The sequence below is a fragment of the Somniosus microcephalus genome, chromosome 14, assembly GCF_052327205.1.
Source record: "Somniosus microcephalus isolate GS21.2 chromosome 14, FLI_Smic_1.0, whole genome shotgun sequence".
Taxonomy (NCBI): domain Eukaryota; kingdom Metazoa; phylum Chordata; class Chondrichthyes; order Squaliformes; family Somniosidae; genus Somniosus; species Somniosus microcephalus.
The window spans coordinates 81,550,365-81,577,862 of record NC_141000.1 but is presented as its reverse complement, the minus strand read 5'-3'; the positions used below and the strand labels follow the sequence as shown (position 1 = coordinate 81,577,862).

At 46.9% G+C, this 27,498-nt stretch overlaps 2 protein-coding genes across 2 annotated transcripts in view; one reads left to right on the top strand and one right to left on the bottom strand.

Annotated features, from left to right (window-relative positions):
• LOC147107615 (kelch-like protein 13) overlaps positions 1–27,498 on the top strand; it is a 132,772-nt gene that overhangs the window by 38,110 nt on the left and 67,164 nt on the right. The gene's annotated exons all lie outside the window — the stretch shown is intronic.
• Positions 23,615–24,322, bottom strand: LOC147107616 (uncharacterized). The gene has a single exon (XM_086007401.1). The coding sequence runs from the start codon at positions 24,320–24,322 to the stop codon at positions 23,615–23,617; it is 708 nt and encodes a 235-aa protein (XP_085863527.1).

Genomic DNA, 27,498 nt, shown 5'->3' with positions numbered 1-27,498 from the left:
TCCTGCCTCAATTCCCACTCCCTTGACATCATTCCTGCCGGCTTTAAGCGGAACACCAATGAGAATTATTCAGTTAAAATGTTTATTAAAAACTTATCTTTTTGATGGCAGCCTGCAGCTGGTAAAGCTGCATATAGACCTGGTCCTTCCTGAATGCAGCTGGCAAACCAGTTTGGTTAAGGGGGCATCAAACAAACGTTAGGCTCTTTATTTGCAAATGCAAGCGTCAAACACCTGTTCCAAGTGTGGGCCCTGGATGCTTCTTTTGATGCCTATACCAATATGGCGGGCGGTGCACTTCTGGCGTGGAATGCGCGTGCACACACCACCCGCCATATTGGATGGTTTGCCGGCCATTTTACACCTACACAAAGCAGCCGCAGTGTCACTGAATTTCTAGGCCCATATGTCTCGTCACTGAGGATGCCTGAGTAAGGAGCTGATTGAACATTAGCCTAGATATAGTTTATAGCCTGGGGTACTTCTGCAATCAATGTTATTTCTACTGTGTATATGTCAATTCATGTTTTCCACACAGTCAGGCGTGCTGATTCCTCTGAGATAGCTTTACCCTGTTATGACAATGAAACTCATTCTATAAACAAAATATTCCCCCCAAAAAATCAATAGAAATATAGAGAGAGAGGGAGAGGAAAAAGATGTCAATCAACAGCAACAGTAACTTGCATTCATATAACACCTTTAATGTAGGTAAACATCCCAAGGCATTGCGCAGGAGCATAATCAGACCAAAATGGATGCTGAGCTAAAGAAGGAAATATTAGGAGGGGTGACTAAAAGCTTGGGCAAAGAGGTGGGTTTTAAGAAAGGCCTTAGAGCAGAAGAAAGAGCTGGAGAGGTGGATGGGTTTAGGGAGTAAATTTCAGAGTGTAGGGCCTAGACGGATGAAGGCACGGCCGCCAATGGTTGGAACAAAGGGAGTGGGGTATGCACAGGAGGCCAGAGTTAAAGGAATGCAGAGTTCTCAGAGGGTTATAATCATAACTCTTTGTAACTGGTTTTTTAGAAGATGTAATAATATGTGATGTTTTCTTATTCAAGTCCTAGCTGCTTTCTTCATTCGTTTTATGCAATCAGCAACATTTCATATTGGCAATAAAGGCTTTGAGAAAATTGGTGTTTTTTTAAAGTGAGAGAGGTAATGCAGGAAATTAGACATCAAATGTAATGTCACAGTAATCACAGAACATTCACTTAAAGACAATCAGCACTGGAGACAGCAATCTATTACTCCTCGGAAATTGCTGATATACTAGCATTAACTCTAGGAGAAGTGACGAGAGAAACAAAATCGTAGAGCGAATTGTAAAGTATTTGCTTCAAGGTGCCATGCTAGGCCAGGATGCTGAATATTAAACCATTACAAAACCAGACCCACTGTCATTGAATAATATGCACTAAATACACAGATGCTTGCAATTTAGCTGCATTCTGATTCTATGGCATCTGTCTGACCTGTGAGTTCTCGAAGCTTAACAATGACCATAAGCAACAGCCCACATCTGTCTGCATCACTTACCACTATCAGAGGTTGCTTTCCTTCAGAGAAAGGGGCACCTAAGTAAAAAAACATTTAAACAAAATTAAATAAATCACTAAGTTGACATAAATGGTTCAAAGTGGTAATACTTGTCAGTACGTTGACAACCTAAACAGAATCATAAAACCATAGAATCATAGAACAGTACAGCACAGAAGGAGGCTATTTGGCCCATCGAGTCTGCACCAATATGATAGCAAAATACTGCGGATGCTGGAAATCCGAAATAACAACAGAAAATGCTGGAAAAACTCAGCAGGCCAGGCAACATCCGTGGAGAGAGAAATAGAGTCAACGTTTCGGGTCAAAACCCTTCTACAGAACTGAGAGAAAAGGCAGGAAATGAAACAAAAGGCAGTTTGGGGGCTGGGAAATGGGGGAGGGGATGAAAGAAGAGACATTAAGAGATATTCAAGGTGAGACGAGATAGTAATAGGACATAGAAACATAGAAACATAGAAGCATAGAAGATAGGAGCAGGAGTAGACCATTCGGCCCGTCGAGCCTGCTCCGCCATTCAATGAGATCATGGCTGATCATCCAAATTCAGTACCCTGTCTCTGCCTTCTCCCCATATCCCTTGAACCCTTTAGCCTTAAGAAATATATCCAACTCTTTTTTGAATATACTTAATGAACTGGCCTCCACCGCCCTCTGTAAAGGTAAAGAAACAGACAATGGCTCTAAATGAAGTGTGAGATGCGCTGGCAGAGTGAGAGACAGCTGCCATGTGGGAGAGAGAGGAAAAAAAAGGAAAAGTCACAAACCAAACTGTGGGTAAAAAATATAAAAATAAAATAGGAGTCTGCACCGGCTCTTTCGACGAGCAATCCAGTTAGTCCCGCTCCCCTGCTCTTTCCCCATATCCCTGCAGTTTTTTCTCCTTCAAATATTTATCCAATTCCCTTTGGAAGGCTACTGTTGAATCTGTATCCGCCACCATATCAGGTGGTGCATTCCAAATTCTAACCACTCGTTGCGTAAAAGTTTTTCCTTATGTCGCCTCTGGTTCTTTTGCCAATCACCTCAAATCTGTGCCCTCTGGTTATCGACCCTTCAGCCATTGGAAACATAGAGTCATAATGGCACAGAAGGAGGCCATTCGGCCCATCAAGTCTGTGCCGGCTCACTGCAGAGCAATCCAGTCAGTCCCATTCCCCCGCTCTATCCCCGTAGCCCTGCAAGTTTATTTTGCTCAAGTGCCTATCCAGTCTCCCCTTGAAAACATTGAGTGTCTCCGCTTCCACCACTTCCGTCGGCAGCGAGTTCCAGGTCATCACCACTCACTGCGTAAAAAAGTTTTTCCTCACATTCCCCCTGTATCTCTTGCCCAAAACCTTAAATCTGTGTCCCCTAGCCCTTGTACCATCAACTAATGGGAACAGCCTTTCTCTGTCTAGCCTATCCAAACCCGTCATAATCTTGTACACCTCTATCAAATCACCCCTCAACCTCCTTTGGTCTAATGAAACAAATCTAGCTTCTCCAACCTGTCCTTTTGGCTAAGATCTCCCATCCCTGGAACCATTCTGGTAAATCTCCTCTGCACCCTCTCAAGGGCTTTCACATCCATCGTAAAGTGTGGTGACCAGAACTGGACGCAATACTCCAGTTGTGGCTTAACCAGCACTTTATAAAGGTTCAGCATAACTTCACAGCTTTTGTACTCAATACCTCCATTTATGAAGCCCAAGATCCCATATGCTTTGTTAACCACTCTCTCAATATGTCCTGCCAGCTTCAGGGACCGATGCACATTAACTCCCAGGTCCCTCTGTCCCTGCACACTCTTTAAAACTGTGCCATTAAGTGTGTATTGCCTCTCTCTGTTCCTTCTGCCAAAATGCAGCACCTCACACTTTTCTGTATTAAATTCCATCTGCCACTTGTCTGCCCATTCTGCTAGCCGATCTATGTCCTGTTGCAGTTGATTGGTATCATCGTCACTGTTTGCCACACCCCCAAGTTTGGTGTCATCGGCAAATTTAGAAATTCTACTCTCTATTCCAATATCTAAGTCATTTATATATATTAAAAAAAGCAGTGACCTCAGCACTGTCCCTTGGGGAACACCACTGTCTACCATCCTCCAGTCTGAAAAACAGCCATTTACCACAACTTGCTATTTTCTGTCCTTAAGCCAATTCCTTATCCAAGCTGCCACTAACCCATCTATTCCATGAGCCTCAATTTTGTTAACCAGCTTTCTATGTGGTACTGAGAAACGCCTTCCTAAAACCCATGTAGACAACACCCATTGCATTCCTTTCATCGATCCTCCCTGTTACTTCATCAAAAAATTCAATTAGATTAGTCAAACACGATCTGCCTTTTACAAATCCATGTTGGCTCTCCTTAATTAGTTTAAACCTCTCCAAGTGCCAGTTAATTTTTTCCTTGATTATTGTTTCTAAAAATTGACCCACCACTGATGTTAAACTGACCGGCCTATAGTTACTAGGATTGTCCTTACACCCTTTCTTGAACAATGGTGTCACATTTGCCACTTTCCAATTCTCAGGCACCTCCCCCGCGTCTAGGGAAGATTGGAAAGTTATAGAAAGCCCTTCCGCTATCTCTTCCCCCACTTCCCTTAGCAACCTGGGATGCAAGCCATCTGGACCAGGCAACTTATCCACTCTAAGCATACCCAGCCTTTCTAGTACATCTTTTCTATCAATTTTCACCCATTCCATTGCTTCTACCTTTTCCACTTCTACTGATATTTTGTCAGCATCCACCTCCTTAGTAAACACCGATACAAAGTGTAGTGTATGTGCTTTAAGTCAGAACTACTTTTTACAGCTCCTGTATACTGTAGTACCGGCAGTAACCACACCGGTATATAAGCTGTGTGCATGCCTCTGTACTCCAGTCTAGAGATGACCCTCCTCCAGTAAAGACCTGTTGTTTGTTTATATACAGCATCCGTGTAATTCTTTATCCACTGAACCACGGATCTAACAGTGGCGACGAGTGTTGATGCGAATCTACCTACAACATAAAAAAAAAAAAATAGTCGAGTCCAGGAACACGGGCGTCGACCGCGAGCAACCGCCCAGCAGTCAGGCAGAGATCCAACTTCACTGGGGAGGCTGTGGAGAGCCGGGCTTGGTTCCCCAGCCACAACGAGCAGTAAGAGACCGACGACAGGTCCAGAGCAGACCCTTCCCGAGCAGCGGCAGCTGGAGCCGACCGACGGCAGAGAGAGAGAGCCGGGCAGCGTCGACGGGGTAAGAAAGAGGGTGAAGAGAGCAGGGCGCAGCCGGGAATTGATCACCGAGCGGCGTCGAGGAAAAATACTGCAAACCGGAGAGAGAGAGGGTAAGAAACAGCCGGGTTCTAGACTGAGCGGCGTCGACAAATATCAAGAGAAGAACGCGCAGAGCACAGCCAGGGATCACGGGCTGATCAGGGTCCGCGGGGCGAAGCAAGGGGAGACGCCATTGAGCCGCGGAGAAGCAGGGAGAGCACGGGAGGCGCCATTGAGCCACGGAGAAGAAGGAAGAGCGCGGGAGATGCCATTTTGCAAAGCAGCAGTGGAGAAGACGGGCGAGTGCGGGAAGGAAGGAAAGCACAGGAGACGCCATTTTCTGCCAGCGGAGAAGAAGGGGAAGCGCGGGAGGTGCCATTGGGGATAGTTAACGCACAACCAAGGATGCCGAAGAGTGGCAGTATCTCTATGTTCGACAATGAAGTCGAAGATTGGGCGACATATGTGGAACGTATTGAGGTGTACTGCAGGGCGAATGAACTGCCAGATGCTAATAAAGCACTGGTTCTGTTAAATTCCATGGGTGCAAAAACTTATGGGTTACTGCAAAATCTAATAACCCCAGAGAAGCTGGTAAACAAGGATTTTGGAAGCATAGTAGAAATCCTACAGGACCACTTAAGCCCCACACCGCTGCTGATAGCAGAACGATTTAAGTTTCATAAAAGGAACCAACACAAAGATGAAAGCAATGCTGAGTACCTAACGGAACTGCGCAAGCTATCGAAATACTGTCAGTTTGGAGCGGGACTAGCAGACACGTTAAGGGACAAGTTTGTGTGTGGGCTACAAAGTGAAGGAACCCAGAAACGGCTTCTATCAGAAAAGGACCTTACGCTGGACAAAGCTTTCAATATGGCAGTATCACACGAAGCAGCCGTAAGGGGCGCTGCAGAGATACAACGGAGACCGCAAGAATACGGCACCAACGAAATGACCGATGGAACAGGGAAGTGCTATTGCTGCGGCAGAACAACACATGACCAGAATGATTGTTGGTTCAAGGACCAAGTGTGCAGACAGTGTGGGAAAGCAGGACACATAGCAAGAGTCTGCAGGTCTGGGAAGAAAACCAACAGTAAGAAATCGCCACAAAAGAAGTACAAAAAGGTACACCAGGTGATGTACAGTGGTTCAGACGAACAGAAAAGTGACACAGACTCCGGAAGCAAGGAGCTGGGTTGTCTGAAACTACATAATGTAACTGAAATAGAGGATCACCAGACTATCTGGGTTACACTCAAGATAGACGGAGTCCAAGCGGAAATGGAATTGGACACAGGGTCAGCTCTAACAGTCATAAATCAAAGAGACTACAAGCGGCTATTTTCACACATACCCTTGAAAGCTACAGAGATTGTCTTGAAGACGTATACGGGGCAAAAAGTCAACCCCAAAGGAAAAATAAGGGTGAAAGTGACATATAAAGGTCAGGAAATACCTAAAATGGATATATATGTATTGCCAAATGGAGGACCACCATTGCTAGGACATGAGTGGATCCGGAAGATACATTTAGATTGGCATTCCATACAGGCACTGAAGGTGGAGGCCAAAAAGGATGATGACGTCACACCTGGACGACTGTCAAAAATGCTAACTGACGCAAAAGAAGTGTTCCAGGAGGGACTAGGAACACTAAAAGGAATAACAGCAACAATTAAAATAGAGGATAATGCAAGCCCAAAGTTTCTGAAGGCCAGACCAGTGCCTTATGCGATCAGACCAGCGGTTGAAGCAGAGCTGGAAGGGTTGGAACATTCAGGAGTGCTGTCCAAAGTGGACTGGAGCGAGTGGGCTACACCCATCGTCCCTGTAATGAAGAGGTCGTTGAGTAATATGCCTGGGGAACCAAATAAGGTCCGCTTCTGTGGGGATTTTAAGGTGACAGTGAACCCAGTCCTTCACACGGTGCAATATCCGCTTCCACGAATTGAGGATATTTTCGCCTCGCTATCTGGTGGTAAACGCTTCACCAAAATTGATCTAGCCCAGGCGTACTTGCAGATGGAGGTAGAAGAAGCTTCGAAACATTACCTTACGATCAACACCCATAAAGGTCTCTATCAATACAACCGGCTGGTGTTTGGAGTAGCCTCGGCTCCGGCTATCTGGCAAAGGGCGATGGATCAGGTCCTGCAAGGGATTCCAGGGACCCAGTGTTATTTGGACGACATCTTGGTCACGGGTGAAAATGACGATGATCACCTCGCTAACTTGGAGAAGGTGCTCGCCAGATTAAAGGAATATGGGCTACGAGCTAATCGCCACAAGTGCGAGTTTTTCCTGAAACAGATCTCGTATTGCGGCCACGTCATCGATGAAGAGGGGTTACATAAGTCCCCTGACAAGATTGAAGCAGTAGTCAAGGCTCCAGCACCGGAAAATGTGTCACAACTGAGGTCGTTCCTCGGGCTGGTAAACTATTACCACAAGTTCTTACCAAATTTGTCTACGATACTACACCCGCTGAGCACCCTACTGCAAACAGGGGTACCATGGGAGTGGGATGACGAACGTAAACGAGCTTTCCAGAAGTGTAAAGAATTGATCACATCAAAAGAGGTGTTGGCCCATTTCAACCCAGCACTAACAATTCGTTGGCATCACCCTACGGCATTGGAGCGGTGCTGTCGCACAAATTCCCAGACGGGTTGGAGAGGCCAGTAGCCTTTGCGTCTCGGTCACTAACCTCAGCCGAGCGCAACTACGCCCAGATTGACAGGGAGGCCCTCAGCCTAGTATGGGGAGTAAAAAAATTCAACCATTATCTGCATGGGCAGAAGTTCACCTTGCTGACTGACCACCAACCACTTGTCTCCATCTTTAATCCTAAGAAGGGCGTGCCAGTAATGACTGCACAGCGGTTACAAAGATGGTCCCTGTTTCTAGGGGCGAATCAATATGAAATGGAATATAAAGGCACGAAACAGCATGGGAATGCTGATGGGCTATCACGCCTGCCACTGCCTACGGTGGAGGAAGCACCAGCAGTGGACCCTATCGAGATATTTTATTCGTCGATAATTGAACGATTGCCAGTAGGAGACCCACAATGATCCGACGTTGTCACGGGTATATGAATTGACGGTGAGGGGATGGCCAACACATGGCGACTCACTGTTGCCAGCATTCTCATCCAGAAGAGAACAGCTGTCAGTATGCCAGGGGACAGTGATGTGTGGATCCAGAGTGGTGATTCCACCCAAGTTAAGGGAGAGAGTGCTAAAGGAGCTACATGAAGGTCATCTGAGGGGAGTGAAACTGAAAAGCCTTGCTAGGGCTTATGTGTGGTGGCCGGGAATCGATCCACAAATCGAAGACCTAACTAAGAGCTGCTTAGGATGCGAGAAGGTCCAAAATGCACCACCACATGCCCCTCTACACCCATGGGAGTGGCCCTCCTCTCCATGGCAATGGGTGCACATTGATTTCGCTGGTCCATTCATGGACTCAATGTTCTTAATAGCAGTGGATGCTCATTCAAAGTGGCCTGAGGTGATAAAGAGGTCTTCAACCACTACAGAGAAAACGATTGCAGTCCTACGGACCATATTTGCCAGAAACAGTTTGCCAGAGCTGATCTGCTCTGATAATGGACCACAGTTTGTGTCCGACGAGTTCCAAAAATTCATGAAAAGGAATGGGGTAAGGCATTACACATCCGCCCCGTATCATCCAGCCACCAATGGATTGACTGAGAGGTTCGTACAAACCTTTAAGAAGGCGATAAAGGCCATGTGCGACGAGGAAATTCCACTACAGCATAAGATGGACAATTTCTTATTAGCCTACCGAAACGCGACACATGCAGTTACCAACCAGACCCCGGCCATGATGTTCTTTAACCGAAGGTTGAGATCTCGTCTGGACTTGCTCAGACGAAATGTGCGAAGAAATGTTGAGGACAAACAATTCCAGCACATCAACGAGAAGCCGACAAGGAGCTTCAATGTAGGGCAACCAGTCTTGGCCCGTGACTGTCGAACAGAGAAGTGGCAACCCGGAACGATATGTACAAGGCCGGGGCCATTAATGTACACAGTGGATGTTGGGGAGAACATTGTGAGACGCCACGTCGATCAGATCTTAGCGTCACAGGAAGGCGTCAACCCCATGTCTCGAGTACCTGGGGATGAACCCGACATACCGGTAGCATCTACTTCAGACCCAGTAGCAGTGGAACCCGATGAACTACCCGATGAAAAGGGGTCAGAATCGCCTCTGCACCAAGAACAAGAACCTCCGGAGAGGCGCTATCCCGAAAGGGTCAGGAGGCCACCCCAAAGACTGAATCTATAAATGGACTTTTTGTTATTGAATGTACATGTAAAAATGTAATTGTCTTTTGAATATTAAGGGGGTATTATTAATCTAAAAAGGGAGGAATTGTAGTGTATGTGCTTTAAGTCAGAACTACTTTTTACAGCTCCTGTATACTGTAGTACTGGCAGTAACCACACCGGTATATAAGCTGTGCGCATGCCTCTGTACTCCAGTCTAGAGATGACCCTCCTCCAGTAAAGACCTGTTGTTTGTTTATATACAGCATCCGTGTAATTCTTTATCCTCTGAACCACGGATCTAACACAAAGTACTCAGAGTATTCTAGCCTTGCCCTGCGCCTCTAAGCATATATCACCTTCTTTGTCCCTAATAGGCCCCACCCCGCCTCTTACTACCCGCTTAATGTTTACATGCTGGTAGAATATTTTTGGATTCCCTTTTATGTTAACTGCCATTCGACTCTCATATTCTCTCTTTGCCAATCTTATTTCCATCTTCACTTCCCCTCTCAACTTATTGTATTTGGTCTGGTTCTCACTTGAAGAATTTACCTGACATGCATCACACACACTCTTTTTTTGTTTCATCATCTTCTCTATCACCCTCGTCATCCAAGGAGCCCTTGCTTTGGTTCCGTTTCCCTTCCCTCTTGTTGGAATGTACCTAGCCTGTACTTGGAACATCTCCTCCTTAAAGATCACCCATTGTTCTGTTACAGTTTTTCCTGTCAGTCTTTGGTTCCATTTTACCCTGGTTAGATCCTTTCGCACATCATTGACGTTAGCCCTATTCCAGTCTAGAAGTTCCACTCTAGAGTGTTCCTTGCTTCTACCATTGCTAATCTAAATCTTATGATATGATGATCACTCGGACCCAAGTGTTCTCCCAAAGACACTTGGTCGACCTGGCCCACCTCAATCTCCAGCACCAGATCCAGCAATGCCTCCTTCCTAGTTGGGCCAAGAACATACTGGTCAAGGAAATTCTCCTGAACACATTTCAGAAATTCCTCCCCCTCCTTTTCCTTTTCCCTAGCATTATCCCAATCGATATTTGGGTAATTAATGTCCCCCAATATCACCACTCTATAGCTCTTGCATATCTCTGCGATTTCCCTGCAGATTTGCTCCTCTACCTCCCTCTCACTATTTGGATGCCTATAGAATACCCCAAATAGCATGATCATACCCTTTTTGCTCCTCAACTCTAACCAAATGGATTCTATCCTTGCCCCCTCATGAACATCCTCTTTTTCCAACACTACAATGTCTTCCTTAATCAGCACTGCCACCCCACTTCCCTTTTTACCTTCCCTATCCTTTATGCCTTAAGGCCTTGTACCCTTGAATATTAAGTGCCCAGTCCTCACCGTTTTTAGGCCACATTTCCGTTATTGCCACTATCTAAATCCTTCATGATTTAAGCACCTCTATCAAATCTCCTCTTAGCCTTCTCTGCTCCAAAGAGAACAACCCCAGCTTCTCTTGTCTATCCACATAACTCTAATCTCTCATCCCTGGAACCATTCTAGTAAATCTCTTCTGTACCCTCTCCAAAGTCTTCATGTCCTTCCTAAAGTGTGGTGCCCAGAATTGAACACAATACTCCAGCTGGGGCCGAACTAGTTTTTTTATAGGTTTAGCACAACTTCCTGGCTTTTGTACTCTATGGGCTCGAATTTCCAAGCCCCATGGAGGCGGGTTTGGAGGCGGGAGTGGGGGGAAAATTGCAGAATCGGGGGGCATGAACCCTTCCCGCCCCCAACCCGCCTCCATGCCCGTTTCCCAGGGGGCGAGTACCCGACCTGTGCTGGAAGCCGCCTCCCCAAGGCGGGAAGGGGATTACTGCCAATTAACTGCCTGTTAACAGGTAGTTAACAGGCAGTTTTTGGCCTAATCCCTATTTTTAGCCCTGAAGTGTGGGCTGCCTGACGGCTCCAAACCACGCCAAGTTAGCGAGGTGGGCTAAAGGGCTTGGAGGGTTCGAGATGTCCGGTGTTCAGGTGAGTGATGGGTGGATGAGTGCAGAGGTAAGTGTGTTTGGTGTGTGTAAAATGTTTAAATAAGTTTTACTTACCTTTACTTACTAATGCAGGCTTCCTTCCTTCAGGTCTCAGGAGTCCCTCATCTCACTGGCACAGAAAGCAGAATGGCCGTGAGCTGTCAAAAGTTGCAGCATTCTGCTTTCTGTTCTGGAGAGATTTCTAACTGAGTCTGTGGAGAAGGACTCAAATTAGAAGTCAGATTGTCAGTGTTTGACAGCTTCACAGAGCTGTCAAACGCTGATATTTCATCTGTCAAAAGCTCTTGACAGATGAAATGTCAATCCCTGATGTCACCTGTAGCCGGGTGTCCCTTAATTGGCCTGCTGAGCCTGCTGGGCGGGCTTAACAAGGTCAATCAAGGGAAAATCACGTGGGTTGGCCACAAATCGATGGAGACGGGACTACAACCCAAAAAGTGGGAGTCCCGCCTCCATCATGTCCCCATTGACAAAATCCAGCCCTATGCCTCTATTTATAAAGCCCGGGATCCAATATGCCTTATTAACTAACCCGCTACCTTCAAAGTTTTGTGCACAAGCACCCTCAGGTCTCTCTGTTCTTGAAACCCATTTAAAATTGTATCATTTAATGTGTATGGTCTCTCCTCATTCTTCTTACCAAAATGTATCACCTCGCGCTTTTCTGCTATGAATTTCATCTGCCATGTGTCCGCCCATTCCACCAGCCTGTCTATGTCCTCTTGAAGTCTATTACTATCCTCCTCACTGTTTATTACACTTCCAAGTTTTGTGTCATCTGCAAATTTCAGAATTGTGCCCTGTATCCCCAAGTCCAAGTCATTAATGTATATCAAAAACAGGTCCTAGTACCGAACCTTGGGGAACGCCGCTGTATATCTCCCTCCAGTCCGTAAACAGCCATTCACCACAACTCTTTGGGGGGAATTTTCACAGGAAAAAACAGATGGGTTGGAAAAATCTAAAACCCGTCTCCAACACGCCCACTTTCACCTTTTACTCAGGCGGGATGGGGGCGGGCAGCCGACCCGCTGCCAGGAGGTGGGTTGGCAATTTCATGGAATCATAGAAATTTACAGCACAGAAGGAGGCCATTCAGCCCATCTTGTCCGTGCCGGCCGATAAAGAGCTATCCACCCTAATCCCACTTTCCAGCACTTGGTCCACAGCCTTGTAGGTTACGGCACTTCAAGTGAATATCCAAGTACTTTTTAAATGTATTGAGGGTTTCTGCCTCTACCACCCTTTCAGGCAGTGAGTTCCAGACCCCCACCACCCTCTAGGTGAAAAAATTTCTCCTCAAATCCCCTCTAAACCTCCTACCAATTACTTTAAATCTATGCCCCTGGTTATTGACCCTTCTGCTAAGGGAAATAGGTCCTGCCTATCCACTCTAACTAGGCCCCTCATAATTTTATACACCTTAATTAGGTCTCCCCTCAGCCTCCTCTGTTACAAAGGAAACAACTCCAGCCTATCCAATCTTTCCTCATAGCTAAAATTCCCCAGCCCAGGCAACATCCTCGTAAATCTCCTCTGCACCCTCTCTAGTGCAATAACATCCTTCCTGCAATGTGGTGACCAGAACTGCACGCAGTATTCTAGCTGTGGCCTAACTAGTGATTTATACAGTTCAAGCATAACCTCACTGCTCTTATATTCTATGCCTTGGCTAATAAAGGCAAGTATCCCATATGCCTTCTTAACCACCTTTACCTACCTGTCCTGCTACCTTCAGGGATCTGTGGACAGGCACTCCAAGGTCCCTCTGATCCTCTGCACTTCTCAGTGTCCTACCATTTATTGGGCCAGAAATTCGTGACCAAAGGCGTGAGTACGGTTGGGGTACTCACGCATCTGGCCGTTGGAAATGCCGGCGTTCAGCATGAACAGCGCATGCGGGGAACGCCGGCATTTCCAGACCTCGGAACGAAGGGGTTCAGAGGCACAGCGCGTGCGACTGCACAGGCAGCGCTTGCGCAGTGAACTTCGTAGATTTCATTCATGGATTCAGTGAGGGTAAGTCCTTACAAGTTACACTTGAAAAAAGCAGGTGTAAAGTTGTTCCAAGGCTGCGGAGGAAGATATATTTTATCGTGGAGCTTCTGAAAGGCAATATTTTTGTTTGGGAAAGGGAGGGAAGTTATTTTAAGAAATTTTAAGTAAGTTTTAAAGTTTAAATTTTTTTTTTTAAACGGGTTTTCAGAACGGTAGGTAGAAGGAGCAATTGTGGCTGTGTGAATGGAATGTGAAAATGAGTGTTCTAAAATGAGTAATGTAACATTTCCAGCACTTTTAAGAAAGAAACTTTTCATCAGTAATAAGTAATTATGTATGTATGTCCGCATATATTCCTTTACGTATATGTATGTATGTTTTATATTCCTTTACTAATGTGTATGAATGTATGTTTTTAATTATGATTTTCCAATAAGTTACTTTCTCTGAAAGTCATAATTAAATAATACATTCATACACATAAGTAAAGGAATATATACATAACACGCAAAGAAATATATACAGACATACATATTTTCAGAAGCTCCTCGATAAGAAATATCTTCCTCCGCAGCCTCTGGAGCAACTGTACCCATGCTTTTTTCATGTGTAAGTTGTAAGGACTTGACCTCACTGAAATCATGAATGAAAGCGGCGAATTTTACTGCGCACGCGTTTTGCCTCTGAACCCCTTCGTTCAGAGGGCAGGAAATGCCGGTTTTCCCCGCATGCGCTGTGCATGCTGAAAACCGGCATTTCCTCCGGCCAGACGCGTAAGTACCCCGACCGTACTCGCGCATTTGGAAGGGAATTACTGGGCCAACATTTTACATGTAAAAAAAATGAAAAATTTAACAATTGCACGATTTGCCCCCTCGCATCTGCGACTGAGGGTCCAAGGAGGTGCATTGCGCAAGAGGTCATTGTCGTACATATCCTCACACTGTTCCCTTTCGGGAACTGTATGAAGTGGTGGAAGGATTTATGGCCATGATTAACGCTCATTCCGTGACCATAACCATCTTTGAACCAGCCATTAGGGTGGTTAGTCCTATGGCGTGAGGGTTTTACGGGCTCCCACAACCCATCTGAGGGGGGGGGGCCACCCACACCCACGGACGCAAGTATCCCGCTGGATGTCCACCCAGAATTTATAGTTGGAGCTCCGACTCCACTTGCCGGGACTGTCTGGAGTGGGGTTCGAAACCCTACTCCTTCTGGCCCAGCGGCGGGGATGCTTACTGCTACGCAAAAGGCCCACTCCGCACAAAAGGTGACACCCATACGTTTCCTGCGCTTTTTCCCTCCCCGTGACTGGAGCCCTATGCTGCCACTTGAAAGACCAAGCTATCATCTGCCCTTTTTGCGGCGCCTTTGACTTCTCATTACCAATGATGAGCAGGCGCTGCGCCTCCACCTCCTTGAGGAGATTGCTGAGGTCATCATCAGTTCAATTGTGAGTTCTTTTAATGCCGTGAATTGTGCTCATTCCAGCCATTTCACGTTGCTAATCGGATTGGGCCTTTGGCATAGCGGTAGGATCCCCGCCGCTGGGCCAGATCAGGGTAGGGTTTCGAACCCCGCTCCAGACAGTCCCGGCAAGTGGAGTCGGAGCTCCGGCTCTAAATTCTGGGTTGACATCCAGTGGGATATTTGCGTCCGTGGGTGTGGGTGGCCCCCCTCCTTGTATAGCTTGTGGGAGCCCGTAAAACCCTCCCGCCATAGGAGTAACCGCCCTAATGGCTGGTTCAAAGATGGTTACGGTCACGGAATGAGCGTTAATCATGGCCATAAATCCTTCCACCACTTCATACAGTTCCCCAAAGGGAACAGTGTGAAGACACGTATGACGACGACATTGCTAAATAAATGCATGGAATTAAAAAAATTCTTTTAGGGCTTTTAAAAGTCTTAAAATTGCTTTAATTCTGTTTAAAACTACTTCAGATTCTTCAAAATAATGTAAACGTTTTTAAAACTTTATAAAAGTTCACAAAACATTCATAAAATAGCAGATAACTTACTTTCCCTGCAGCTGTGTAACTACAAAGTCCTCTGCAGCTGCTTGGAGAGATTGGGGGCGTGTCCTACTACAATGAGACCTTAAGGGGCGTGTCTCACTTGCACTGCACGCTCCAGGCTTCGCGCTGGCTGCACTCCTGGGCGGCGTGACGTCATACGCTGCCCGGGATTCTTCTTTTTGAAACACCAATTCCAGGCATCCCTGGAGGTGATCGGCAGGAGCGTCGGGTAAGTGCATATACGGGGCTTGCATGCGCGGCAAGCCCCGTTCACGAATTTCTGGCCCATTGTGTATTCCCTTGCCTTGTTAGCCCTCCCCAAATGCATTACCTCACACTTCTCTGGATTGAATTCCATTAGCCACTGTTCAGCCCACCAGACTAGTCCATTGATATCTTCCTGCAGTCTACAGCTTTCTTCTTCATTATCAACCACACGGCCAATTTTTGTATCACCTGCAAACTTCTTAATCATACTTCCTACATTCAAGTCCAAATCATTGATATATACCACAAAAAGCAAAGGACCCACTACTGAGCACTGCGGAACCCCACTGGAAACATCGAAACTAGGAGCAGGAGTAGGCCGTTCGGCCCTTCGAGCCTGCTCCGCCATTCAACGAGATCATGGCTGATCATCCAAACCCTAGCACCCGGTCCCTACACCGACAGCCATCCCACCCAAGCCCTATCCCCGTAACCCCACATATTTAATCCCCCCTAACACTAAGGGCCAATTTTTTTTATCATGGCCAATCAACCTAACCCGCACATCTTTGGACTGTGGGAGGAAACCGGAGCACCCGAAGGAAACCCACGCAAACACAGGGAGAATGTGCAAACTCCACACAGAGAGTCACCCGAGGCCGGATTTGAACCCGAGTCCCTGGCGCTGTGAGGCAACAGTGCTAACCACTATGCCACCGTGCTTCCAGTCAAAAAACACCCTTCGACCATTACCCTTTGTTTCCTGCCTCTGAGCTAATTTTGGATCCAACTTGCCACTTTGCCTTGGATCCCATGGGCTTTTACTTTCATCACCAGTCTGCAGGACCTTATCAAAAGCCTTGCTAAAATCCATATAGACTATACCAAATGCACTACCCTCATCAACCCTCCTTGTTACCTCTTCAAAAAATTCAATCAAGTTAGTCAGACACGATCTTCCCTCAATAAATCCACGCTAACTGTCCCTGATTAATCCGTGACTTTCTAAATAAAGATTTATCCTGTCCCTCAGAGTTTTTTCCAATAATTTTCCCAGCACTGAGGTTAGGATGACTGGCCTGTATTTACTCGGTCTATTCCTTTCTCCGTTTCTAAACAACGGTACCACATTAGCAGTCCTCCAATCCTCTGGCACCACACCTGTAGTCAGAGAGGATTGGAAAATGATGGTCAGAGCCTCTGCTATTTCCTCTCTTACTTCTCTTAACAGTCTGGGATACATTTCATCCGGGCCTGGGGATTTATCCACTTTCAAAGATGCTAAACCCCTTAATACTTCCTCTTTCACTATATGTTTATTTCATCTAATATTTCACACTCCTCCTCCCTGATTGCAATGTCTGCATCATCCCTCTCTTTTGTGAAAACAGACGCAAAGTATTCATTAAGAACCATACCCATGTCTTCCGCTTCCACACACAGGTTACCTTTATGATCCCTAATAGGCCCTACTCTTACTTTAGTTATCCTCTTGCTCTTAATTTATTTATAAAACATCTTTGGGTTTTCCTTGTTTTTACTTGCCAATATTTTTTCATGCCCTCTCTTTGCTTTCCTAATTTCCTTTTTAACGAGAACTGAAGCCTCTACTTTAAGCTGCTTTGTAGGTTTAACTGCAGGCGGCCAGGGATCCAAGGCTCGGGATTCCTGACAGCTGCAACAAGGCGGCCACAGTGTCGGGAAGCAATTCTTGTGGGCCGGGAGGAGCAGGAGTGCTTCCTCCAGGCCCCCCGAGCTCACCCACCAACAGCCCATCCCTCCCCGGGGTTGGGGATCAGATCCCTCCCGAGATCAATCTCACCCACCACACCTCACCCCGGCTCGGGGATCGGACCCCTCACAAAGATCGATCTCACCCACCACACCCCACCCCAGCTCGGGGATCAGACCCCTCACAAAGATTGATCTCACCCCCACCCCCCCAGACTCGGGGATCGGACCCCTCACAAAGATCGATCTCACCCCCACCCCCCTCCCTCCCCCCGGACTCGGGGATCGGGCCCCTCACAAAGATCGATCTCACCCCCACCCCCCCATTCCCGGCTTGGGGATCGGACTCCTCACAAAGATCGACCTCACCCCCACCCCCCCATTCCCGGCTCATGGATCGGACCCCTCACAAAGATCGATCTCACCCCCACCCCCCCATTCCCTGCTCGGGGATCGGACCCCTCACAAAGATCAATCTCACCCCCACCCCCCCATTCCCGGCTCGGGGATCGGACCCCTCACAAAGATCGATCTCACCCCCACCGCACCCCCCCCGGACTCGGGGATTGGACCCGCCCCCACAGGCTTGTCACCCCCCAGGCTTGGACTCACCGGGTTTGGAACCCCCCCCCCCGCCACCTCACCTGGACCCAGCACTTACTTGTTGCTGCGGTGTCCAGCCTGCGTTCCCCGCCTGGCTGGAAGTCCGCCTGTCAATCAGGCTGACTTGCAGGCAGAGAACCCGTCCATTACGTCACATGCACGCTGTGACATTCTCCACTTGACCCACTTGAATAATGCAAGTTCTCCTGTAGCTCACGTTAACTATTTCACTCTTAGCTTGGCCTATATACTCAATTTGTAACTTCAGCTCTTGCTTGTTATGAGCCAAGGGCCAGGAAATTCCTTGGAGCTGCTCCCACTCTGCTAGCATTACTTTGTCGGGAGTGTGGCGGAAACCCTATCTATGATTAAACTGGTTTAAAGTCTATCTAAAGTCAGATAAAAGTGCTATCAGGAACTCCCACATCTTGCCACAGGAACTAGCAGACAGCAACACACGACAGGGCTGTAGTCGCTCCTATTGATGTAACACCTTTACACCAATCTAGTAGGTTGTTTATGTGAGGGTGAGCAGAGGAAGAGCTGGCAAGTATTAACTTTACATAGGATTACATAGGCTATACAGCACAGAAACAGGCCATTCGGCCCAACCAGTCCAAGCCGGCATTTATGCTCCTTCTCACGTCTTTCCTCATCTAACTCGATCAGCATAACCCTCTATTCCCTTCTCCCTCATATGCTTATCTACCCTCCCCCTAAATGCATCTGTACTATTCGCTTCAACCACTCCCTGTGGTAGCGAGTTCCACATTCTCACCACTCTCTGGGTAAAGAAGTTTCTTCTGAATCTGATTTTGCCCTGTTTGTGCCCCTGTTGAAGTTGAAAGTTCCTGCGATAGTGAAATATCCCAAGCCACTCTAAGTAGGGATCAAACATCAGGCAGGAAATTGGAGGAGACTCAGTGCAAGGTGACTGAAGGTGATGTTGATGAGCCTTTTGTAGATCGAGAGATGTAACAAGGAGGAAAGGTTTAATAAAACAATTCCAGAGTGTGGGCGTGAGATGACTGAAGGCTCTACCATCAAGAGTGGGTGTACATTAGATTAGAGTCAAAAGAGCAGACAGTGTGAGCTAGGATATAGAGCAGGAACAGGTGTAGACACAGGGTAGAGCAAGACATCTGAAAGTGAACTGAAACTTGCCAAGGACAGGGGTGACAGGTTGCACAGGATTACTAACCCTCTGGATTGTGTAATGATATCAGCAAATAGCGATGGTATTTGCCTGTTCGATTATGATGCCTCAATAGCATGTTTGTATGTATTGATTGCTTGTGCCTGACCAGCAGAGGGCATGTGACCGAGAGAAGCAAGGCAGTTAGTTTTAGTTTCGGTTTTGTTCTAGATGCATCACAGCATCGTGTCTCCTGTAAAAGCTGTATAAAAGAGTTGAACAAAGCTTTAGATTAAAAGACATTCTCTTTCATAAATGTCTTCTCATTGAACCCACAAAGAAATCAATACAGATTGCACTGGAGTCTCCCAGAATTAAACATGACAAGCTGTTTCACCTTGTCCAGAACAGCAGAACCACAGGACACAACTTGCACTTGAAGGGAGGTCAATTCAAAACTAATCTACTGAAACTTTGGCCCCGATATTAACCCCAATATTAAGGGGAAATTTTAGCGATCAGGAAACCTAGAAGAACAGGTTTCCCTCAGGTCCTGTCAAATTTAACGGCGGGACCTGATTACCATTTTTGGAATCCATTTTCCGGCCACAGCCAGCCAGACTGAGAGGCTGGCCGGCTGTCAGGCGGGTAGGCCTGAGGCACCAGGCCACAGCCGGGGAGCGTAGCAGAGGGAGGGAGGGAAAATTCGGGGGTTGGGGGGGTGCTGGTTATCGATGGGGTGGCCGGAGAGCTCAGGGGAGGAGGGGACATCGATGGGGTCACCAGAGATATTGGGGGAGATGGGGAGAAGATCGCAGGGTGACCAGAGAGATTGGGGGAGGAGGGGATATCAATGGGGTGGCCTGAGAGATTGGGGGAGATGGGGAGAAGATCACGGGGTGGCCGGAGAGATCGAGAGAGGAGGGGAGGAGATCGCAGGGGACCTGTAGGACAAGGGATGCATCGGATCATGGAGGGGTGGGTCCAATCGCTGGGGAGGTTAACAGGGTACCTTGGGGGGCCGGGGAGGGAAACACTCCTGCTCCTCCTGGCCCACAAGGAGTGCTGGAAAGGCTGCTGTTCCATCCATCAGTCCTCGCCTCCCTTCAGCTACCGAGTTTCCCGAGGCCCAGGAAACCCAGCTGGCCAGTGTTAAAGTTGGAAGAGAGATAAAATCTTAGGCACGCAGCCTCATTAAAATATTTAAATGAGGAACCTGCCTCCTGGGAGCAGGTTGGTTGCCCGCCCCCTGTCCCGCTCCATTAAAACCGGAAGTGGGCAGGTCCGAGGTGGGTTGGGTTCAAGTTTGAATTTTTTAAAATTTAACTTCTCACCTGACCTAAACCCACTCGTTTTTGGGAGTTAAAATTCCCCCCCATTATTTCAGTGAGCTAGCGGTCAATCTATGGAACAGGCTCCCTCGGAAATGCTGGAAGCAGAGGGTATTGATTTAATCTAATGCACGTTAGATAGAGTTCTTTCAGAAAATAATATTTTGGGATACAGTAAATGAGCAATTTGAGACATGACATGTGGTAAGCGTAGCATGCTTGGCAGTAACAGGTGACTTTGGACCTTTGGTTCCCAAAGCTTTCCACCACTGCGGTTTCCTCTCCCGATCTCTGAGTCTGTAATAGACTAATTGATAAAGATTGATTGCCATGATTAGTCAACAACTCCGTTATCATTGTAACATGCAGCTACCAGGATGGTAGAAGCCGAACTAGATGGACCTTGGTTTTATTGTGCCTAACAATTCCCATGTTCCTATTAATTACCTGCAAGCAATCCAGAGAAAAAATTATAGGGACATTTTCTTCTCATGTTTTGTTACAGCTAGACTCACAAGAAACAACAGAACCGCAATGCGTCCAGGATGCAATGCGGCTCTGGCACATGTGTGCTCCGGCAAAACCACGCCATGGATAGAGCGGTTTCTGGACCACAAAGGACTATGGGTATTGTAGCCATTGTTGTTGACTGATTGAAATACTGAGTGACCAATGGCAGAAGCAGGGAGCAGGGTGCAGTTGGAGGTGGGCGAGCCAGTGATAAAACCTCCAAGCAGAGTTGGAAGTGTTTTACTGTAGGGGGTTTTGCTACTTGCTTTGGCCAGTCGGTTATGTCTCCGGCTGCCTTATCTCTGAGTGGTTCGGATCGCTCACCCCTTAGTTCTGATCCCCAGACTTATTGGCAGATAGCGATATAGACAAACGAGCAGACCAGTGGTTTGGTACAAAGAAAACCAAAATTTATTAACAGAGAAAATAAGATAACAATACTATACAAAAGGATGATATGAATGCAGTACACTTACACTTAACAGGGGAGGAGAAACGGCACATCGAGGGAAAATGGCTAAAATGACAATTCAGCAATCCCCTTAACTCCCACCCTCTACACCTAGCTAGATTATCTTGCGATGGGTCAGAAGTCTAATGCTCACCGGTCTGAGATGTTAAAAGAAAAGCCTTGCCCCTTTGCCCTGTTGCCTGCCAATGTCACGTGGTCCCGCTGTTGCACAGACTTCACCGTCCAGGTAGAGATACCCCAGTAATTAAAAGATCTCTGACAGGGTATCCTACCTCTCTGGACGGGCTCTCCTTCGATGGTCTTCTTCCTTGGTTGATGGCGAGGCAGGGCGCAGGAGGCGAGGCGAGAGAGAGCGAATGGCTTCTCGAGAGGCTAGTTATACCCCCCTCGATAGCCCTTATCTCTACGCTCAATCAGCTCATTCTTTTGTCTGATTTGAGCGGGCTGGAATTAAACAAAAGGTATTGATCTTGGCCCATCGACTTGGATGGCCGGTAATCGGTTCCTGCCGGTTCTGCAACTGCTCTCCTTTGTCCAACAGGTTCTTTGATGGGGGCCAGCCCAGTCTCGACGGCCCCGCTGATTATTTTGATTGTTTGAGCAAACACCTTGATGGCCTTTATGCGTAGGTCTGATTGTAATTGGGTTTGTCCCCAATGCATATGCAAAAGTTGTAGTGTATGTACCTTTAAGGGGAGAACTACTTTTTACAGCTCCTGTATACTGTAGTACCGGCACTGACCACACCTGTATATAACCCTGAGTAGGGATCTGTACTGTTTAGTTTTAGAGCAACCCTCATCCAGTAAACACCTGTTGATTGTTATCTGCAGCCTCTGTCGATTATTTGAAGGACACACTACCTAAAGATATCCAGATTTAACAAAAGTCTTGCCTGGTTTCGTGATCTCCTTGCTGCAGACACAAGCTGTTAGCTTGCCAGGGTCCGAATTGAAACTGACAGGCTTTCGGTCACGAGGTCTGACCGCAGCCATTTTGTTGTGCTCTGGATTTTAAAACTCAGTCTGACCAGGGTTTCTTTTAAAAACCAAATAAATCTTTGGGGGTGGAGTGGGAAGATGTATGAAATTTTCGAATCCTTCATTACTTTGGAGCTCTTCTTTAGTTTGACATGACAACAAACGGTCCAAACAGAGTCAGCAACCCTAGGTGTGCAGGAAGTGGTACAGAATAGGATTTGAGATGTTGGAGTTTGTGAGGCTCGGAAAGCTTTCAAGGAGATCATTGGAGAAGTCAAGACTGAAAGCAAAAACAAGTTTAAATGAAGGTCTCAGTGCTGGTGGGGTGAGGTAGATGCAGCTGCTTGGAGGTGGATATTGAAGGCCCCATTTCCTAAGTGTGTGTTTCCAGCATGAAACCTCACCCTCACTGGCATGCCACCTACGATTTTCCATTAATTAAATTTAATGGACTGAATGTGAGGTTTGAAGGTCAGTTCAGGTACATACAGGACACTGCGGTTGTGTACTGTCAAGCTCAACCTGAGTAAGAAAAAAATAAACCACAGAGTCGTACTGGTCATGTAAATGCTGAAGAGGCTATTAATTATAAAAGTAGTTTATTTCCTGTAAACCACCACCACTGACCTGGATTTTATCATTACAATACAGACAATGAGTATTTTTTAAATATAATTTTTCACTGTGTAATATAAGCTACACAAAACATACACAATTAATATATAGAATAGAGATATAGTGCAATAAATATGGTAAGAATAAATATTTTTGGTTTATTTAGGTCATACTTCAGTATAATTACATGTTTTGCAATATTTATCAAGCAACAATGTATCTTGAAAATGTAAGATGTTGTTTGTCTTCTAAACACACCAAAACATATAAGGGTAAGTTTTACAGTTTTGTACTCTGGCAACAGGAGCATATGTCTGAATTCTGGTGCAGCGGTCAGTGCCCCTGATTCATGGCATGCGTTAGTTTATGGACAGAAAACTGTACGGGCCAAAGATCAGTACTCTGAGCTCTACGCCACGTCCCTGATACACATTCCCATCGCATGGATTTCTGTGTTGGGAGCACAAACATAAAAATTTACCCTTTAATTGTCTCAAAAATATGATCTGAGAAGCTGAGGAGCAGGAGCATGAGGAAGAGGAGGAGGAGGAAGAGGAGGAGGAGCAAGTGCAACAGGAAGTGGAGGAACAGGAAGAGGAAGGGAGGCTACAACATAGACAGTCCCTTTCTGCCCAGGCTCTACGTGATAAAGTAAATCATGAGCGATACCAGTAACCTCAGCCACAACTCCCCATTCACCAACAGTCCCACGCTCTTTACATTTCGTTTATCACCGACCATCACATCGTCCTCTTTTCGACAACACTAAAATAAAATCCACCAGAAAATGCACATTCCAATCCAAATTTATAATTAAATCATTGCATTCTGCAAACAAAAATAAACTAATCACTGCTGTGCATTCTCTTAGTGCCTCGTCCATGTGCCTTTGCCTCTCCTAGTGCTCCTACAAGGGGCTTCCCCAGTGGCTGCAGCATGGCTGGTGGAAGGTTGCTGACCTTCAACTGAGGAGACTACAGATGGTCTTGGAGGGCGACCTCGAGCAGCTCTGGGCCTAGAAGGACTGGCTTCAGACTGCACCATCTCAGCCTGGGCTGCAGCAGTCTGGGCTGGCTGGCTGACAGGCCACAGCAAAGGCACTGACGGAATGGCAGAGATGAGAGCAGGAATGGTTTTATTCCGAGAGAGGACAGCAGGTTTGTACTCCATGGAGCTGCTGCCGCTCTCCCGGGGCTCCGCCTCAGCAATCCTAGTAATCTGTTGGAGAACAGATTGATGGACTGATGTGACGCCCTGGAAGCCACTTTGAACAGCGGTATCCAGAGCCACGATGGCAGCAGTCTGAGCTTCCACTACAGCACTCAGACCTTTGATGGAAGCTGTTTCTGCTGCAATGGAAGCTGTGACATCGGCCATCAGATGCTGCATCATGGTAGGTTCCACAGGTGTGCTGATGGAGGTGGCCATGCGTTCCATGTAAGAAAGGATGGGCTCCACGCTCTGCACAAAGCCCTGTGTCAAGTTGGTGGTGGACTCCTCCATGCTCCTTGACACTGAGCGCTGGTTTTCTGGCAGGCTTTCCAATGCACAAAGCATTCGGTTGTGTACACCCATCAGCCTCCTTCTGTAGCCTGGCCCATCAAAATCCTCATCTGACTCCTCTGCAGCAGAACTAGTGTGCAACCTCTCCCTCCGGCGAGCTGGCACCTGTACTATACTTCTCCGCCCCCCCCCCCCCCACCCTGGCTCTTGCGCACTTGTGCCCAGTGTCTCACCATGTGTAGATCCCTCCCCTATCCTAGCCTCTAAAATACGTGCTCTGTCAGTCTCTGAGCTGCTGGCTGCGACTGTAAGATCGAGTGACGCTGTCTCTGCATCTTCACCATCTTCTTCCTCTTCCTCCACTGACTGGGAAGATTCCAGTTCTTGGGTATGTGAAGTGAAAAAGGGACAAGGGTTGGGTTGTGGTGAGGGGAGAGGAGAAAGTAAGAAGTGTGTGCTTACACCATCTGCAGCTTATGAGTCAGAAGAGATTGAGGGATGTGGGGCATCTTGAATGAGAGAAGTAGGATTCGGTATACAGGTACCCTCATCATCGATCCCTCCAGCCTTGCCAGTAGCCACAGCCTCAGTGATGCCCCTTCCCATGATGGCCAGCACTGTCTCCTCCATAGGGGTTAAAACATGCAGGCGCACTTGTCCTTCTCCAGTTCTTTGCTGCTGTCTGCTGTTATGTGTCGCCTTCTCCTGCAAGAAAGAGGGAAGTGTGTCAGTGAATGTTGTGCAATATGTTTGCATGATGTGGCTGTCATGGTTGAATAGCTACCCCTGTGTGTGAGCTGTGAGTTGTGAGTGTGAGGCTTGCAACATTGCTAAGTGTGTGAGGGTGAGGAACAACATATGAATGGTAGGGTTGAGTCCTGATTGATAGAGATTGTTGGTAGGTGAATGATGGGGGTGTAGTGATTTGAGCTGTGGATGTGGCTAGTGGTGCAGTGACAGGATGTGCCATTTGAAGAGAAAGTCACTCACCTTGACAACTTGTGTGAGATCATCAAACTTCTTCCTGCACTGCATCCATGTTTGACGAGCAACACCCCAGCATTGACATCTTCTGCTATTTCTTCCCACTGCCTCTTGAGCATGTGTTTGGAGGGCCTCCTGCCACCCTGCGGATAGAGAACATCTCTTCTCCTTTCAACTTCTTCCACCAGGGCCTCCAGTGCATTGTCTGAAAATCTCTTGCACAAAGTATCACAGCATTGATTCAGCACTGATTCAGTTTCACTACTGGTTGCAGCCATAATGCACCTCCCCTTTAAGAGGTGCAGGCTTCCTTTAAGTAGCACTGGACCTCACGATATTGTGCCCTCTGCTGACGCATGCAGCCAATGAACAGCACGGATAGCGCTGAATACACGCAGAAGTCAAGTAGGCAGCGCGAATTTAACGTACTGCCTGCAACGCTATGAACGGGCGTGGGTTAATCGCGCACCGCAATCTCTGCGCTCATTTTCAGGTCTTATCCAAGTTCTCCCCTATAGGCTATTGAATACAAGTCACTGGTAAACATCAAACATGTTCTTTAAGGCAAGTTTCACCCTTAAAGAAAAAATCAGATTCAAAATGAAGGCATTAAAGATAATTGTTAGAGACAACAACTTCTGCACATACTGAAGAGATAAATCTAGTTCTGGAAGGGAGCCACTGCTGGCTACATCTCTGGTGCTTGTCAATGGGCAGCCTGCTGTCGCCTTTTAACTACCACTTGCGTGATGCTTTATGGGGGAACACCAAACGCTTGGCAAATGCTGCTGTCCTGAGAAACGGTGATATCAGACAGGCTGATTCCAGCTATCGCCAATACACTGGACCCTGTATCTGTGTTCCCAGAGATTAGTGTGCTGACTGGTCTAATAGCGACTTGAAATCCCTGAAATACAGTAGGCTGCAACCTGCCCCTCAGAGTCTGAAGCATGCTATCTAATCTGTCCCCTTCTGCCTACAAAGCAGCAGTCTGTGCTTCCCTGGAGGAGGAGGCACTAGCTGACCCCTGGATGCTTCTTAGGTGGGAGGCCACTGCAGATTGCAATGCAGCTGCCAGATGCAGTTAGTGAAGCCCCTTAACCAAAGTGTTATGGGTGACTTCATTATTAAGCTATTCATTTTAGAAGGTGAATTGTGCATTGATGGCCAATGAAGAAATGGCCTGTTTTTGGGCCCAGCCACAACCGACAGCCAGCCTGATATTTGGCCTTAGGCCTTATTAGCATTTTATGCGCAGTTGCCAGCGCTTGTCACTCCTCCACAGGCGGCTTACACATTTGAACAGCATGAATGTCGAGCCACTTGCCTCGCCGGCAGAAACTCGGAGGTAAGTCCTGGGAGGTTGTTAGAGTTGGGCAACAGGGGAGGAGCAATCATGTGATCTGTGGAGTCAGGGGAGCACTCTGGTTACTTCAGGCTCCAGAGGAAGATTTTTGTAAATTATTGACAGTAAAAAAAATGTACTTTTAGTTAGCGGTCGCAGCCAGAATCCTGAGTGGGACAGGCTTATCACTCATCCCAGCACAATTAATGTCAGGGGACTTAAAACAGTCATTAGGCTCCTCATTTACACATGTAATGGACCTGATGCATATTTCAGCTGACAGGTAGAGACACTTGAAAAATGCCCCAGGTTGGACATTTTTCAGGCATCCTTGGGGCGCAGGACATTGGTTGCCGAAACTGGGCCTCATTGCACCTGTTTTACATCCTGTAAAATGAGCACAATGAGGTCCAATTTCTACCACTTAGTATCTGCAAACCACATAGCCTTCTCACAACAACCCTTCTGTCATTTTGTTGTGGTGAATAAATCGGAGGGAAATGCATTACAAAAAGAGTTGAACTGAGTCAATTGACATTTTAAAGACTGAGATTGATGGATTTTTGTTAGGTAAGGGTGTCAAAGGATATGGAGCAAAATCGAGTAAATGCTGCTGAGGTAGAGTTCAGCCATGGTCTAATTGATTGGCGGATCAGGGGCTAAATGGCCTACTCCTGTTCCTATGTAACTGCTTTCTATTTGTGCTTCCACATAATTATCTAATTACTTGACTGTAGATTTTCCACTGTATCTAATTAGGAATGGACCCGATTTGTTTTCCTGATTGAATCTGACTTTAAATTGTTTCCTTGACTTGTAGTGACCCAGGATTGAATTGTATTGATAATTTTACTCTGTGAAACTGGCTATTTCTGCGTGAGTTTTATTTTGGTGATTATCACGCCTGACTGCTGCAGAA

What these genes read in the sequence shown, in the direction of transcription:
- LOC147107616 (XM_086007401.1), bottom strand. Translation starts at nt 24,322, where the DNA reads ATGGGTGTACACAACCGAATGCTTTGTGCATTGGAAAGCCTGCCAGAA.